General features: G+C 22.9%; 1 protein-coding gene across 4 annotated transcripts in view; it reads left to right on the top strand.

Moving 5' to 3' along the window:
- LOC122508253 (metabotropic glutamate receptor 1-like) overlaps window positions 1-13,728 on the top strand; it is a 39,646-nt gene extending 25,918 nt beyond the window's left edge. For all 4 annotated transcript variants that reach the window (XM_043621508.1, XM_043621507.1, XM_043621509.1 and 1 more), the window contains 11 exons: window positions 271-542; window positions 4,571-4,740; window positions 4,847-4,926; window positions 5,089-5,242; window positions 5,732-5,867; window positions 6,833-7,035; window positions 7,319-7,504; window positions 7,843-8,157; window positions 9,083-9,317; window positions 12,122-12,467; window positions 12,546-13,728. In XM_043621508.1, the coding sequence (XP_043477443.1) occupies window positions 271-542; window positions 4,571-4,740; window positions 4,847-4,926; window positions 5,089-5,242; window positions 5,732-5,867; window positions 6,833-7,035; window positions 7,319-7,504; window positions 7,843-8,157; window positions 9,083-9,317; window positions 12,122-12,467; window positions 12,546-12,792 (2,344 nt within the window). In that variant the 3' untranslated portion in view covers window positions 12,793-13,728. The remainder of the gene's footprint in view (window positions 1-270; window positions 543-4,570; window positions 4,741-4,846; window positions 4,927-5,088; window positions 5,243-5,731; window positions 5,868-6,832; window positions 7,036-7,318; window positions 7,505-7,842; window positions 8,158-9,082; window positions 9,318-12,121; window positions 12,468-12,545) is intronic.
- The last annotated feature ends 756 nt before the right edge of the window (window positions 13,729-14,484 follow it).

The following is a 14,484-nucleotide window of genomic DNA, read 5'->3' as shown; positions in this document are numbered from 1 at the left end:
ATATGGAATGGAATTTTCGTCAGTTTTGTGAAGTGTCTAAAACGAGTTTTTTTGATACACTTTTTAAAAATTAATTATCGAGTGCGAAGTCTGGGAATGTTTTTTTTACTTTTTTTTTCACTGAAAAAGTATTTCAAAAAAGAATATAAAAAATTTTAAAAAACTGGTGGAAAAGAATATTAAAAAATGAAAAATATTCTTTTGAAGATGAAGATAAAAACAGAATAGAAAATAATTAAAAATCGTCTTCTTTTTTGATAATTTTTCAAGTGACGGATGGGCGGATCGTGACGAGGTGGTAAAGGACGTGGAGGAAGAAGCACAGGGCAGTATTTCAATTCGAATTCATTCGCCATACAATCGCGAGTTCGATGACCATTATTTCTCTCTGAGTCCATTTAACAACACTCGTAATCCTTGGTTCGCCGAGTTCTGGCAGCACAAATTCAATTGTGAACTTCTGAATATCACCACTGACGATAAGAGTTGGACCGCCGTCACCACACAATCTCCTTTGAATAAGAAGAAGAAACCTTGCACGGGTAAGTTGATAACAAACCGGAAACAGAAGGAAACGAAGAAGCAAAGTTTCTTTAAAGAATTTTTTTTCATTAGTCAAGTAAATAATAATGACTGCGAATTCAATTTAATCAGTTGCAAAATAATTAATAGTTGAATATTTGTATTTATTAAAATGGTAAAAGAATTTTTAATTGATTAGAAATATAATTACATATAATAATTTCAATAAATATATAATTATACTGGCCTCGGTTAGAATAATTTTTTTGACTTTTTCTCACTATTTTCAAACAATTTGAATTTTTCGACTTTTTCGACTTTTTTCGAATATTACATCAAAATACCAATTTTTAGGATAAAATGCAACCTATTTCGATTGAAAACAGTAATAACTAGTTAAATCATTCAAAAACTATATAATTTTTTAATAACTGTTTTGAGAAAATTGTTTTTATAAATATTTATATAATTAAAAAGTTTATAATAATTGAAATTTTATTGAAAATAATTCATTTTTCTAATTTTATGAACATTTATAAAAATCAAATTTTCATGAATTTTAATAAAGAATCTTCAAATAAAAATCAAGGAAATTAAATAGCAAAAGCTTTTAGAAAAAATTCAATTTAAAATTTTATTTTAAGTGGACTTTCTTTTTTGAATAATTTAATTTTTTGAGGAAAATTTTAGGTCAAAATTCTAAAAAAATAATTGAATATGGGAGAAATTACAAATAGAACATTTTTTTAGAAGAAATAAAAATAAAAATTAAATTTTCTTTCAGTATTGAAAGATTTGAATTTGGAATAATTTTAATTGAAAATTCTAAAAAAACTTAGTATTTAAAAAACTTTATTTGAAATTTATTTTGAAATTAGTGAACTTTGTTTCTTTGTTGAAATCTCAAAAAAAATTTCTCTAAATTATTAAAAATAATTTATTTAGAAAAAAATTTTAGTTAAAAAAATTCTAGAAAATAATTGAATTTTAGAGAAATTACAGGACACATTTTGATAAAAAATTGAATTTTTGTATTTAAATAGATAATTGAATTTATGAAGAACTTTCCAAAAATTATTCTTGAAAATTAAGGAAAATTTGAATTAAAAAATTATACCATGAAATATTTTTTAAAAAAGGAATTCTTAGAATTTTTAATCATAATAATTATTTGTTCCTTTTTTTAAATTCTTTAAAGAAATCTAATTATTTTCCAAAAATTACATTGGAAATTTTTGAAAAACGAATTCTTAGCATTTTTATTAAAATTCTTTAAAGTTTAAATATTTTCAAAAAAGTGAATCAAAATTTATAAAAAAATCTACTTTTTTAAATTATTATTAAAATTCAATTTTGAAATTGTTTAAAAATTCTTTAAAGATAATTAATTATTTTCGAAAAATGAAATATCACTACATATTTTTAAGATTTTCTTTTAATATTTTCCATAAATTCTTTTTTAAATTTATTTATTTTCAAAAATTATACTAAATTTGAATTATTTGGAAATTTTTTAATTACTTATAATTAAAAAATCTAAAGTCGTTCAAAAATTATTTAAAAATATTAAGAAAAACAGATTTGAATAATATTTTGTTATAATTTTTTAAAAATCAAGTACTTTCAATATTTTTAATTACATACACATTTTTCTTAATTAAGAACTTTTGTAAAATTATTAAAAATAATTGATTTAGAGAGGAAATGTACTTAAGAAATTATAGAATTAAATTGAGTGTTGAAAGGATTACAGTTGTAATGTTTAGAAATAATTAAAATAAATAAATAAGTAGGTAATTACCTACCTATATATTTATTTTAAGAAATTAACCGAGTTTTGCATAATTAAAATTTTTAACTCAGTGAAAGCTCAGGAAAATGCAAACTGAAATTTTTGTAACAACACTAAATAAAATAAACGACGTTTTCGACTTTTTTCTACCTTTAATCGACTAAAGACACTTTTTTTCACCTAAAAACCGATCAGAGGATTGATATTTCTTTATTTGTTTATGGAACTAAATCCAGCAGACAGTCAGAAGACCAATAAATATAAAATATAATTATAATTTTCAAAACAGGAAAAAAGAAAAATTCTATGCTCGAGTAAATTTTACCTTCACCGTAAATAAAGGCCGTGAAATCAAGGGTTACCGAGTAAAATTTATGGCTACTGAGTTCTTATTAAACAGTAAAGACGCAAATAAAATTTAAGATACTTAATGTCATTATTATCAAATAATGAAGTTTTACAGCGAACATAAATTTTAGATTCGTACCTATTTCATAGAGAATGTAGAATAGAAATTTTACAGTGGATATAAATTTTGAAAATCGTATTTTAGAAAATGTCAAAATAGAAAATAAAATTCTCTCTTCAAATGAAATAAAATGAGAAAAAAATGTACAATTAAAGAAAATAAGTTTAATTAAAAAATGAAAGAAAATATTTAATTCGTTTGTAATTTAATCATGCATATTACTGATCATCACTCGTGGTTTTTCATTATTGGACTATTATACTGGCAAATGTTTAATCATGCATAATTGAAAGCATATTGTACGTGAGCTCAAAATCTCTAATTAACAATGACCAAATAGGGAGGGGGTTTCAATCGAAGATGTCTATCCCGCATTTATACTCATCAAGTAGGTCTGATACAAAGGTTGTACAGGGATTGATTGATCGCTTTTGAGCTTTGTCCTTAATAATTATTTTTTCTCTCAAAGTCCTTATTAAGTCCTTCTTTCATTCTTCAAATCATTTCAAATTCGCTAGGAAAATAATTTCTTTGAAAAACATTTTTAAAAAATAATTTTAATTTTACCTTTTTGTTTTGTTTTTCTTTGACTTTTTCTACTGTTTTCGACTGTTTTCGACTGTTTTAAAAAATTGCGACTTTAAATAAATAAAGCAATTGATTTTTTTCTTTGTTTATGTTCAACTTTTTTCGAATCAACTATGAATCAACTACAGAATGATTTTTTTACCTTTAAAGTCAATCCGATGAGTGCTTCTATTATTCTATCTCTAAATAAAAAAATAAAAAATATGTAAATAAATTTTTTAATTAAATTAATTTTTTTTTGTTTAAAAATAAAAATATGTTCTTTGTATTCTGTAGATTTATCAGATCACACGTTCATGGATTATAATAATACATTGACAAGTTGGATATTGTGTACATCGGAAAAGGCAAATCCAGATTTCCTGATTAAAATACACACGTTTGTCACTTGTCTCATCTAATTTCCATTTTCTCCATTTACACGATCTCAAGTAACTGGAAAGACATACGTATATATCCTTCCAATATCTATTGCTAATAGAAACTAAATTAAACCATGTTTCACTGAAAATAAAGTGAGAGTAATTGCGAACTCTGGAATTGTCGTAAAAAAAAGAAATTTACTTGGGCGGTTTTCATAAAAATGATTGTCAGTTTTCTTCCTTGAACATGTACATACATTGACTTGGTATTTTTTCCATAAATTCTTACAAACTCTCTTGATGTTGTGTAAAATACTTTTTTTTTCAAAAATTAATGATTTATACATTTATTTTTAATTAAAAAAAAAGAAAAATTTTAATATTTGTCTCTATTTTCTTTAGTAAAAAAATGTATTTTATTCTATTTTAGTATTTCTTCTCTTGAAATATTGTGACTCATCAAATGTTTCATAATATATATATATAACGCGGAGACTAAATTCCAAAGGCAAAGAATTTATGAGATAAAATAAAAAAAACAAAGGAGAAAAAAATATATTTAAAGTTGAGACGATTTTTTTTGTGGTTTGTGGGAAATCTTTAGAAAATATTTAGAGCCTCGGGCTGTCGTCTACTTTTGCTCAATTTCAACCAAGTTTCGTGAATAACTTGTATCACGAAAAATGGTCTCGCTCACTTTTTATTTTATCAGATACTTTCTTTTTTCTTTACTATAAAGGGGATTTTAATGAAAAATTACAATTCCTTTTATTATTTTCTTAAATTAGTTTTTTAAATAAGGTAATAATTAAGATAGATTTTTAATTATTGTTTCAGGAAATGAAAAACTTTATGAACGATATCGTCAGGATCCGAAAATGAGTTTTGTGATTAAATCATTTTGGACAATGGCTTATGGTCTTGATAATATGTTGAAAGACGTTTGTGGCTTTAAGTACAAGGGAACTTGTCGTGAAATGTTCCCCTTTAATGGCACACTCTTTATGGTATGTATAATTTTCTTATTATTTTGTTATTATTTTTTAAAATTGTATATGAGAGAGAGAGAGAGAGAGGCTTTAAAAAAAATTGATTATTTTTCAAATTATATAGAAGCACTTATTGAATGTTTCCTTCACTTGGGATGATGATGATGTCGTCGAGTTCGATAGTAAAGGGGATCCTCCGGGCAGGTCGGTGCGTATGTGTATACAAAAAAAGTTTTAATGCTTCACATTTTACTTACTTAAGTTTGTATTTAAATTTCAACTTTATTAAAATAATTATTCAAATAAAATTATTAATAAAATGAAATGTATATAATAATGTAATACAGGATAATTTAATTTTTTTAGATATGATATTTTAAATTACCAACTATTGTCTAATGGATCGTATGCCTATGTGCAAATTGGAAATTGGAACGATGGAAGTCTCAGTTGGGTTGGTGAACTGCAAAAAATTGTAACAAGCGTCTGTTCACGAGAATGTGGTCCAGGATCTCGTAAGGTATAATAGAATCACATCTTTACACTTGACCTTTAAAATAATAAGTTTTCTCTAAAGTTTCAATTAATTTTCCATTTGTTTGGATATCTATAATTATATTGCTCTGTCTATCCTCTTGAAGCACTAGAATATGTATAGTATAGATACCACTCGGTTCCTCTATTCATACGATTTGCTGTCAATTCCATCTTCAATTTCGACCCAGTTGTCCTAATTTTAATGAATATTTCATTATTTCGTATAATTAGAGAATAAATAGATACGATTTAGGTACCAATTTTTCGCGTCTCTTTTTTTATAATTATGAAAATTAATCAAATTTCAGCAATTTAGAAGTAATTTAATTATCTTTATCATCTATAGCTCAAGTTTTTTATTAATTTTTATTATTAATCTAATTGTAATTTACCGACTTGATTATAAATATTGTTAAATAGTAATTAATAAATTATTTTATATGAATATTATAAGAAATTTTTCATTCTACAGGAATATAAAACAGGTGGTCAGGAGAAAAAATGTTGTTGGGCCTGTGTTCCTTGTAAAGAAAATGCCTATACAATTGAAGATCTATCGGAGTGTCGCCCTTGTCCGCAAGGTTATCTACCGAATGAAAATAAAACAGGTAAAGTCGTCAAAAAACAATTTTCTAAACATATTACACTATATTTTAATAATTTTCAAAAATTTTAATTCCTCTAATACAAGTTTTAGATTATTTTCAATGCATTTTTAATCAAATTTCATGAGAGAATTAAATTATTTTCAAAAATTTTAATAAAATTCGTCGTGAGTATATCTATTGAATTATTTTCATAAGTTATTAAATTCTTTGGGAAAAATGTAATTATTTTCAATACAATTTTAATAAAATTCCTTGAAAAATCCAATTACTTTAAAAAATACAATTGTAATCAAACTTTTTGGAAAGAATTTAAAACTTTTAAGAATTATAATGCTTTTTAAGTTCATAAAAGACTTTATCCTTCAAAATTAAAAAAAAATACTTATTAACGCAAAAGTATGTAAAATAAAATAATTTATTTTCTCAATTTTTCTTGCAAATATAGTATCACAAAACAAATTCTCTAAATCTGAATTAATAAAAATTTCAACTGTAATTACAAGAATAGTGAAATGGCATTTCTAGAGATTAATTATATAATTCTAGACAGAACGAGACATTAAAATAAATAAAAGCCAGTTAGTTAGTTTCTCTCATAATAAATAAATAACATTAACCTTATTTTGCGTTAATAAAAATTAGTTTTTCCACAATGATTTATAAGTGTATTTTTAGTTTTAGAATGTTAAGTTAAATTTACAAATTAAATTATGATTTTTAATTCAAAGCAATTTTGTTCGATTAATTTTTTTTATTATTTAATCTTCAAAACATTAAATTAGAATTATATCATTTTAACAATTTTTAAACGTTTGAAAAGAGAAAGTGTAAAAAAAAATGTTTGGAAACCAAAAAGCAAAATTGATTCAAGATCGCTTGAAAATTCCTCAATATTTACTATTCTTTTCAGTTTGGTGATTATTTTTTTATAATAAAAAAATGTGATATATTGTTATTTATTGCAGGTTGCTTGAAAATTCCTGAGGAATATATTTCGTGGGGTGATGTAGAAGCAGTGGTGGCAATGACATCGAGTGCCGTTGGTTTGATGGCAACTTTTGTTACTTGTCACATATTTATTCGTCATAATAATACTCCAATCGTGAAAGCCAGTACTCGTGAATTATCATATCTCATCTTGGCTGGAATGAGTCTCGCTCATATTGCTGTAAGTTTCAATTTAATATAGCACTTTTAATTATACAATATTAATATCCTTGATATCCTTTTACATATACATATGTCTATAATTATATACTTGAAAAGAAATTAATATTAAAATCGTCTCTCATTTATTTTAAGTAAAAGTGATAATGAAAGAATGAAACTTTAATTGAGATACACTTTTTTGGGGAAATTAAAAAAAGCAAAAAGGAAATTTAAAATAAATCACAAAAATGATGGTGTAACTTTTTGAATATATACATAATCTGTTTGAATCTGTTTTACAGGTTTTTCCAATTTTAGCAAAACCTGCACTTATATCGTGTACTCTAAGTAGACTGATGCCTGGAATTAGTTTCGCGATGATATACGCGAGTTTATTTACTAAAACTAATAGAATCGCGAGAATATTAGCAGGATCAAAGAAACGTTTTCCTAAACGAAAGATGCTCTTCATGTCAGCTACAGCTCAAGTATGATGTCCCTTTTATTAAATTAATATTTCGTTTTTACTCGACTTTTTTTCTGAATCTAATATGATTTATGGATTTTTTTTCTCTTTCAATTTTTTACTGTACTCTGTTTTAATACTTTATTCGTGTATAATGGGTCAACGTCCGTTTACTTTTAATTATCTAATTTTTCATATTTGTCTGCTATTCTCACCTATTTTCATAATTTATTAAAAATATCTATTTTAAATTAAATGAAAATGAAATAAAAAATTTTCTATATTTGAAAGAAAGAAATGTTGTTTTAGAAGAAAAATAGGTATATATGTATAATTAGGGAATGAAAAATTTTGTTACAGATAGTGATAACTTGTATTTTAATAATGATCGAAGTCGGTGTGGTATCAACGATGCTCTTCATAGATCCTCCAATAGCACTTTTAGAATTTCCATCAACTCATCGAGCGGTTCTCACCTGTGCGACGACCTATAGAGCTGTTTTATCTCCCTTTGCATTCGATGCACTACTACTTGGACTTTGTACTCTTTATGCTGTAAAAACTCGTAATGTTCCAGAAAATTTTAATGAGGCAAAATTCATTGGATTTGCAATGTATACAACGTGCGTTATTTGGGTGGCTTTTGTTCCTATTTATTTTGGCAGTCAATCCAAGGTAATTTATTCTTTATTCGTTATTCGAGAATTATGTTTTTCCTCCAAACACTAAAATAATAACACAAGTATTTTCATTTTTATTTCTTTTTTTTAATAAAACTAAAATTTAATCTATATTTGCAAGAAAAATTTAAAAGTAATATTTTTTTCATAATTTTGTCGTTAATAAGTGGCTTTCTTAATTTTCAAAAATGAATTTTTTATTATAAAGAGTGTAATCTAATTTTTTTTAACTTTTATTATTATAAAACTGAAAAAATTTAATTCTTGCACCTAATTTTATTATATTAAATTTTTTGAAAATAATTGAATTGTTTCCAAAAATTTTATTAAAAAATTTACAAAATAATTAAATTCTTTAAAAAAAATTGGATTAAAATTTTACATGAATTAATGGATTTCTTCTAAAGAATTTTGTCAAAATTTTTGAAAATAACTAAATTTTTTCAAGGAATAGGAATTTGATTAAATTTTTTAAAAATAATTGAATTTACAAAAATATTTTTTATAAAAATGTTGAAAATAATTGGATTTTTTTTTTTATAGAAGTTTGTCTATAGAATAATAATTGTCTAAAAGCTAAAATAAAAAATTTTTCGAGGAATTTAGTTAAAATTTTATTGAAAATAATTGAATTGTTTCAAAGAATTTTATTAATATTTTAGACATTAGGTAATATATATATATAGGTATTAATTTAATTAATTAGTTAATAAGTTAATTTTTAAAAATTACGAATCTAAATTCAAATTACAATATATACAATATATTAAATATAAATAAAAATGAACGAATTCAGTTTTTATTAATTTTCTTTGTCATTATTATGAAATTGTTGGTATAATATGTATCTTATTTGAAGACTCATAGAGTACAACGTTTATTTGCTCGTAAAATGAAACTAATTAGAGGCATTGTTCCAGGTGATAACCATGTGTATGTGTGTGACCTTAAGTGCATCAGTGACCTTGATATTCCTATTCCTGCCGAAATTATACATTATCGTGCTAAGACCGGAACGCAATAATCGTGCGTTATTCACGACCAGTAAATCCATCAGATGTCACATTGGAGCTCGAGTTGCTGCCGCTATAGCTGAGCCACCAGCAAAGCAAGCAATTTATCGACTTTCTGGCTCTGATGATTTAAGATTTCAAGGTAAGAAATCACTCCCTATATCAAGTTGATTCAATAAATTTTCATTTTCTAATGATGAAAGAATATTAATTCACCATTGACAAAAAAAAAAAAAAAAAAATGAAAAAAAAAATGTAAAGAAAAATGAAAATTCAACTAATTAGTTTCAATTAAATAAATTAAACAGAATTGAAAACATCTTTTTATTTCTAATAAAGCAAAAAGGAATAAATGAAAAATTATTGGAATGAAAATTCTTAAACTACAATGTTTCATTATTTTAACGAAGCATCTTGTAAATAACTATGAAGAAAACCATCAAAATTACGAGGACATTTTAACAGTCCAATTAAAGGAATTTTACGACTAAGTTTATAAGTGTTTCCATCATACGCTTTATTTTACGAAGAAAATAAGACTCAAAACGTTTTTATTCCCCTCGAGTTGACAAATTTAATTTGTTACACACTCACAGTTTAAATGAAAAATAATTTTCTCTATCGAAATATTTTATTTTCTCTTTATTTCTATTTTTTATTATCTAGGTACCTTTTTTATTTTTCTTTATTGTCGACTTTATTTTGTTAATTTATACTTTATCTATTTTTAATATTTACAGGGTGGCCACTTTTTTTGTAAAAAAAAATTCACGGTCATTTCCCGGTCCATTCCCGGTCATAAATTATTTTCCCCGGTCATAAATAATAACTCTGAAAATAAATTATTCCATGAAAGATTGAAAGAATTTCCTGATTTTTAGACAAAACTTTGACTTTTTCCCAAACCCTAAAAATATTTTAGTTTACTCTAAAAATAATTTTGAACTTAAATAGATTTTTTGAAATAAATATTTAATTATTATCCATTATTTTTCCATACAGTAGGTATTCAAATTTCAAAAAAAAAATTCAAATTTCAAATCCTTTAAATTTGAATAATTTTTAAGAATTGCTACTGCAACTTATTAAAAATTATTTTCAAAATTTCAATTCAATAAATTATATTCTAGAAATAACTAAAATATTTCTAAAATCCACTTGTTTACAAGACAATTTCATGAAATTTTGAATAATTTGAAAATTTTTCAATTAAATATTACATATTTAAAAACATAACTAATTTGAGAAAATGTTAATAAAAATATTTTTAAAGACTAAATTATTCAGAATTTTTAATTAAAATCTTTTAAAATTCAACTTTTCTAAAACTTCAATTTGAAATTTTTTAAAATTCAATCTATAATAATATTAGTAATATTAATTTAACATTCTAAAAAATCGAAAAATTTGCTTATGAATAATTGTAAAAAAACTAATTGATATTAATGAAAAATACGGTTTTTTAAAATTTATTTTCTAAGAAAAGAAATTTTATTTATTTTTATTTACTTTATTTATTATTCAAAAATTCATTTTTATAAATTTCGTATCACTTTTATTCTAATTAGTTCAAATTTTTAATAATTCTTATTTGTTTTGTTATAATATTAATTGCAAAAAAATTTTTAAATTGATTTATTTTTCATTATTTTATAGGATGTGAAATTTTTTCTCTTTGAAATTTTTTTGACAAATTTAATTAAAATTATATTTTGTTTAATTATTGTTAGAAATAGAAAGAATTTAAAATTAAATTTAATATTTTCTTTTTCTAAGTCTGTTACGTTGGACAACAAAATTCATAATTTTCTTATAAATTCTAGAAATTGAATATTTTTATAGTACTTTTTATAAAATTCTCTGACAAAATATAAATAGATTTTATAGAAGATCATTCAATCTTTTTTAATGAAATATAGTTAATACCTAAGTCTTGAAATAAATATTTCTATTTTTTCTCACAAAGTAATGCGTGTTTTTAAAAAAAAATTCCAAAATCCCGGTCAAGATCAAAATTCACTGTCATTTCCCGGTTTTTCCCTGTCCAAAAAAATTCACTGTCATTTCCCGGTTTTCCCGGTTTCCCGATCCAGCGGCCACCCTGTTATTTATAAGAAATTTATTAACGTTTTTTAAATCTGAAATTGTATTGTAGGTATTACCTATTTTTTATATTTTAAATTAATTGAATTAAATATTAAAACTTTTTACATCTGAAATTCTAATAAAATAAATAATTTTATAAACAATTTTAAAAATCAATTTATAAAGAATTTTAATAAAAAATCTTCAAATAAAAATTTAAAAACGACATTTATTAAAAAATCTACTTTTTAAAACTTATTATTAAAATTTTGCAGAGAAATCATCTTTTTTCATATTTGTAATTGAAATTCTTTGAAAAACTTGATTATTTTTTAATATTTCCAAAAATTCGTTTAAAAAATTCAAAAATTTTACTAAATTTCAATTATTTAAAAATTTTTTAAATACTTGTAATTATAAAAAATATAGTCTTTCAGAAATTAAAAAAATTTTAATAAACTAATTTTAACAATTTTTTGTTATAATTTTTTAAAAATCAGGTGTTTTTTCAATATTTTTGGATAGATTTTTTCAATAATTCAATTAAAAATAATTGAATTTTAGTTTTTAAAAAATTAAATTCTGTAAAATCTTTCGGAAAATTATTAAAAAAAAAATTAATGCAGAGAAGAAATTTAGTTGAATATTCTAGAAATTAATTATAGTTTTTGAAGGGTTACTGTTGTAATTTTTAAAATTAATTAAATTTTAGAACATTTAAAATTGAAATTTAAAAAATTTTAATTCTTATGGAAAAATAAATAGGAAGTATTTAAATATTTATTTGACAATATTATTTAAGTTTTGAATAATTGAATTTAGAAATAAATGAAAGGTTTGCTAAATAATGAATTGTTTCAGGTTCAAGTCACAGAAACAGTGTGCAAAAACGTACGCTATCTATTCAAACGAGTAAAGAACTTCTTTTGGGAATATGCAATTCTTTTCAAGACTGTCCAGTAATAACGCGAAATGAAATGTGCAAGTGTAATGAAAGGATAAGCAAATCCAGTGAGAATTTGTATGAAACAAAAGCTGAATTAATCGATAAGGTTCATTATCGTACGAATAGAAATTTGAGTCTAGTTGATAACGCGGCGATAAATCGAAATTTTGAGCGTAACGAGCAACTCAGTCGATCTCACTTGAATCTATCAGAATGGGCTGAACTGAATGCCCAATCACTTTTCGATCGTCTACACAAGGGGTGAAGTATATTAATTCTTCATTATTTATATATACAAAAGAATAGCTAAGACAATTATTTTCTTTTTTATTTTTCCAGATCCACATCTCCACTCAGCAATTGCGATTTTAATAATTCTCAATCAAACTGCCATCAAGAATTACCATTAATATATAATTCGTTAATAAAAAGAATAGAAAATGAAAATAAAATGGAATTGAAAGCGAGAATTCGTGAGGAGAGTGATCATCTATCAAGCAATGGGGATCCGGTAATCAATATCACAATTACTCTTGGCACTGGACTTCCCAGTCCTCCAAATTTCCCCCAAGATGGTCAAGTGTGATCCTAAATTAATTTTGACATTCAATTCAATTGAATCGTCAATTATTAATTTACTCTACACTTATATATATACGATTGTGATAGTTTCTACTCTTTTCTCTAAAATCCAAAAAAGAATGAAAGAAAAAAAAGTAAGAAATTATTTATTTACATTTTTCTGGTACATATGTACTTTAGTTCTTATTTTTTAAGAAAAGGGTGAAACAAATTTTAAAAATGTTTAAAAAAGAATTTCAATTTTTATATTTTGTTATTAATTTAATAGAAACATATATTAGGAATTTTTCTTGTTTCTCAAATCGGAAAAGTAAAAAAAGACACAAAGGTGAACTGATTCAAAATAATTAAAAAAAAAAAAAACACTGCGACCAATGTAAAAATTAAAAATCTTTTTCATGACGCACGAGATTTTTTTTCAAAAACTTTTAATAACTTTTTTTACAATTTTTCTACCAATTCTCGTATAAATTAAGTTTTCTTCTCAATCATAAAATAGAAATAAATGAAAATTGACTGTAAAATGTAAAATAATATGCCAAATGTAGAATAATTTCGCTATTATAATTTAAAATAGCAAAAGTTAATTATATTTATTGAAGAAATCAGTTTTATTTAATATATAAATTAATGCCAAAAAAGAGGCTGAAACGATTCTAAAATTATTTCAATTTATATTGCTTTATGTATTACAAACTTAATAACAAAAGGGTTTTATAAATTTTAATTTAAAGATAAAATTTTTAAAAGAAAGTTTACAAGTTTATAAAAATATTTATAGTTTTGAAAATAATATTATCAACAAATTAATCAAATTGGAAAATTGCGTTTTTTAAAGAATTTTAATCAGGGTTGACACAAAAATTAATTTTGTTTTTCCCTGATTCCCAGACAAAATTTTGACTTCTTCCCTGAACCCTAAAGAATATTTTAATTCTCTCTAAAAATAATTATTAGATACTCAAAAAAATGTTTTATTACATTTATTTACAAATTTCTTCAAAAATAAAATTATTCTAAAACATCAATAACTTCTTTTCTAAATAAATATTTAATCATTATTATTTTTCTCTAGCAATTAAGATTTTTAAAAAAATTCAAATATAAACCTTTTAAAATTCAATAACTTTTAAAAATATTATTTTTTATAAAACATGAAGATATCGAGCACTTCAAGTCTTCGACTCGAAGTAATAATATGGCTATCTTCATGTTTTATAATAATTTAAACTTTTATAAAATTTTTCAAAAAAATAAACAATAATTAAATTATTTACAAAAATTTTAATAAAACCCTTCGCAAGAATTCAATTATTTTTATAAGTAATACAATTTTTCACATTAATTCAATTATAATTTTAAAAAATGTAATAAAATTCATTGTAAGAATTTAATTATTATCATAAATAATAAAATTTTTCCTTGGATTCAAATTATTTTTAATACAATTTTAAATGAATTTCTCGAAAAATGTAATTATTTTCAAACATTTTTTGAAAAAATTTAATTACATTTCACAAATAATGAAATTCTTCGCTGAAATTCAAATATTTTCAAAATCTACTATTTTAATAAAATTTCACAAAAGAATTATTTTTAATACAATTTTAAGTAAATTCTTCAAAAAATGTAATTAATTTCAAAAATCTTATTAAAATTCTTAGAAAGAAAAAAAAAATGAACAATTATCAATTAT

This window comes from Leptopilina heterotoma, unplaced genomic scaffold, assembly GCF_015476425.1.
Source record: "Leptopilina heterotoma isolate Lh14 unplaced genomic scaffold, ASM1547642v1 Lhet_53, whole genome shotgun sequence".
Lineage (NCBI taxonomy): Eukaryota > Metazoa > Arthropoda > Insecta > Hymenoptera > Figitidae > Leptopilina > Leptopilina heterotoma.
This window is presented reverse-complemented; position numbering and strand designations above follow the sequence as displayed.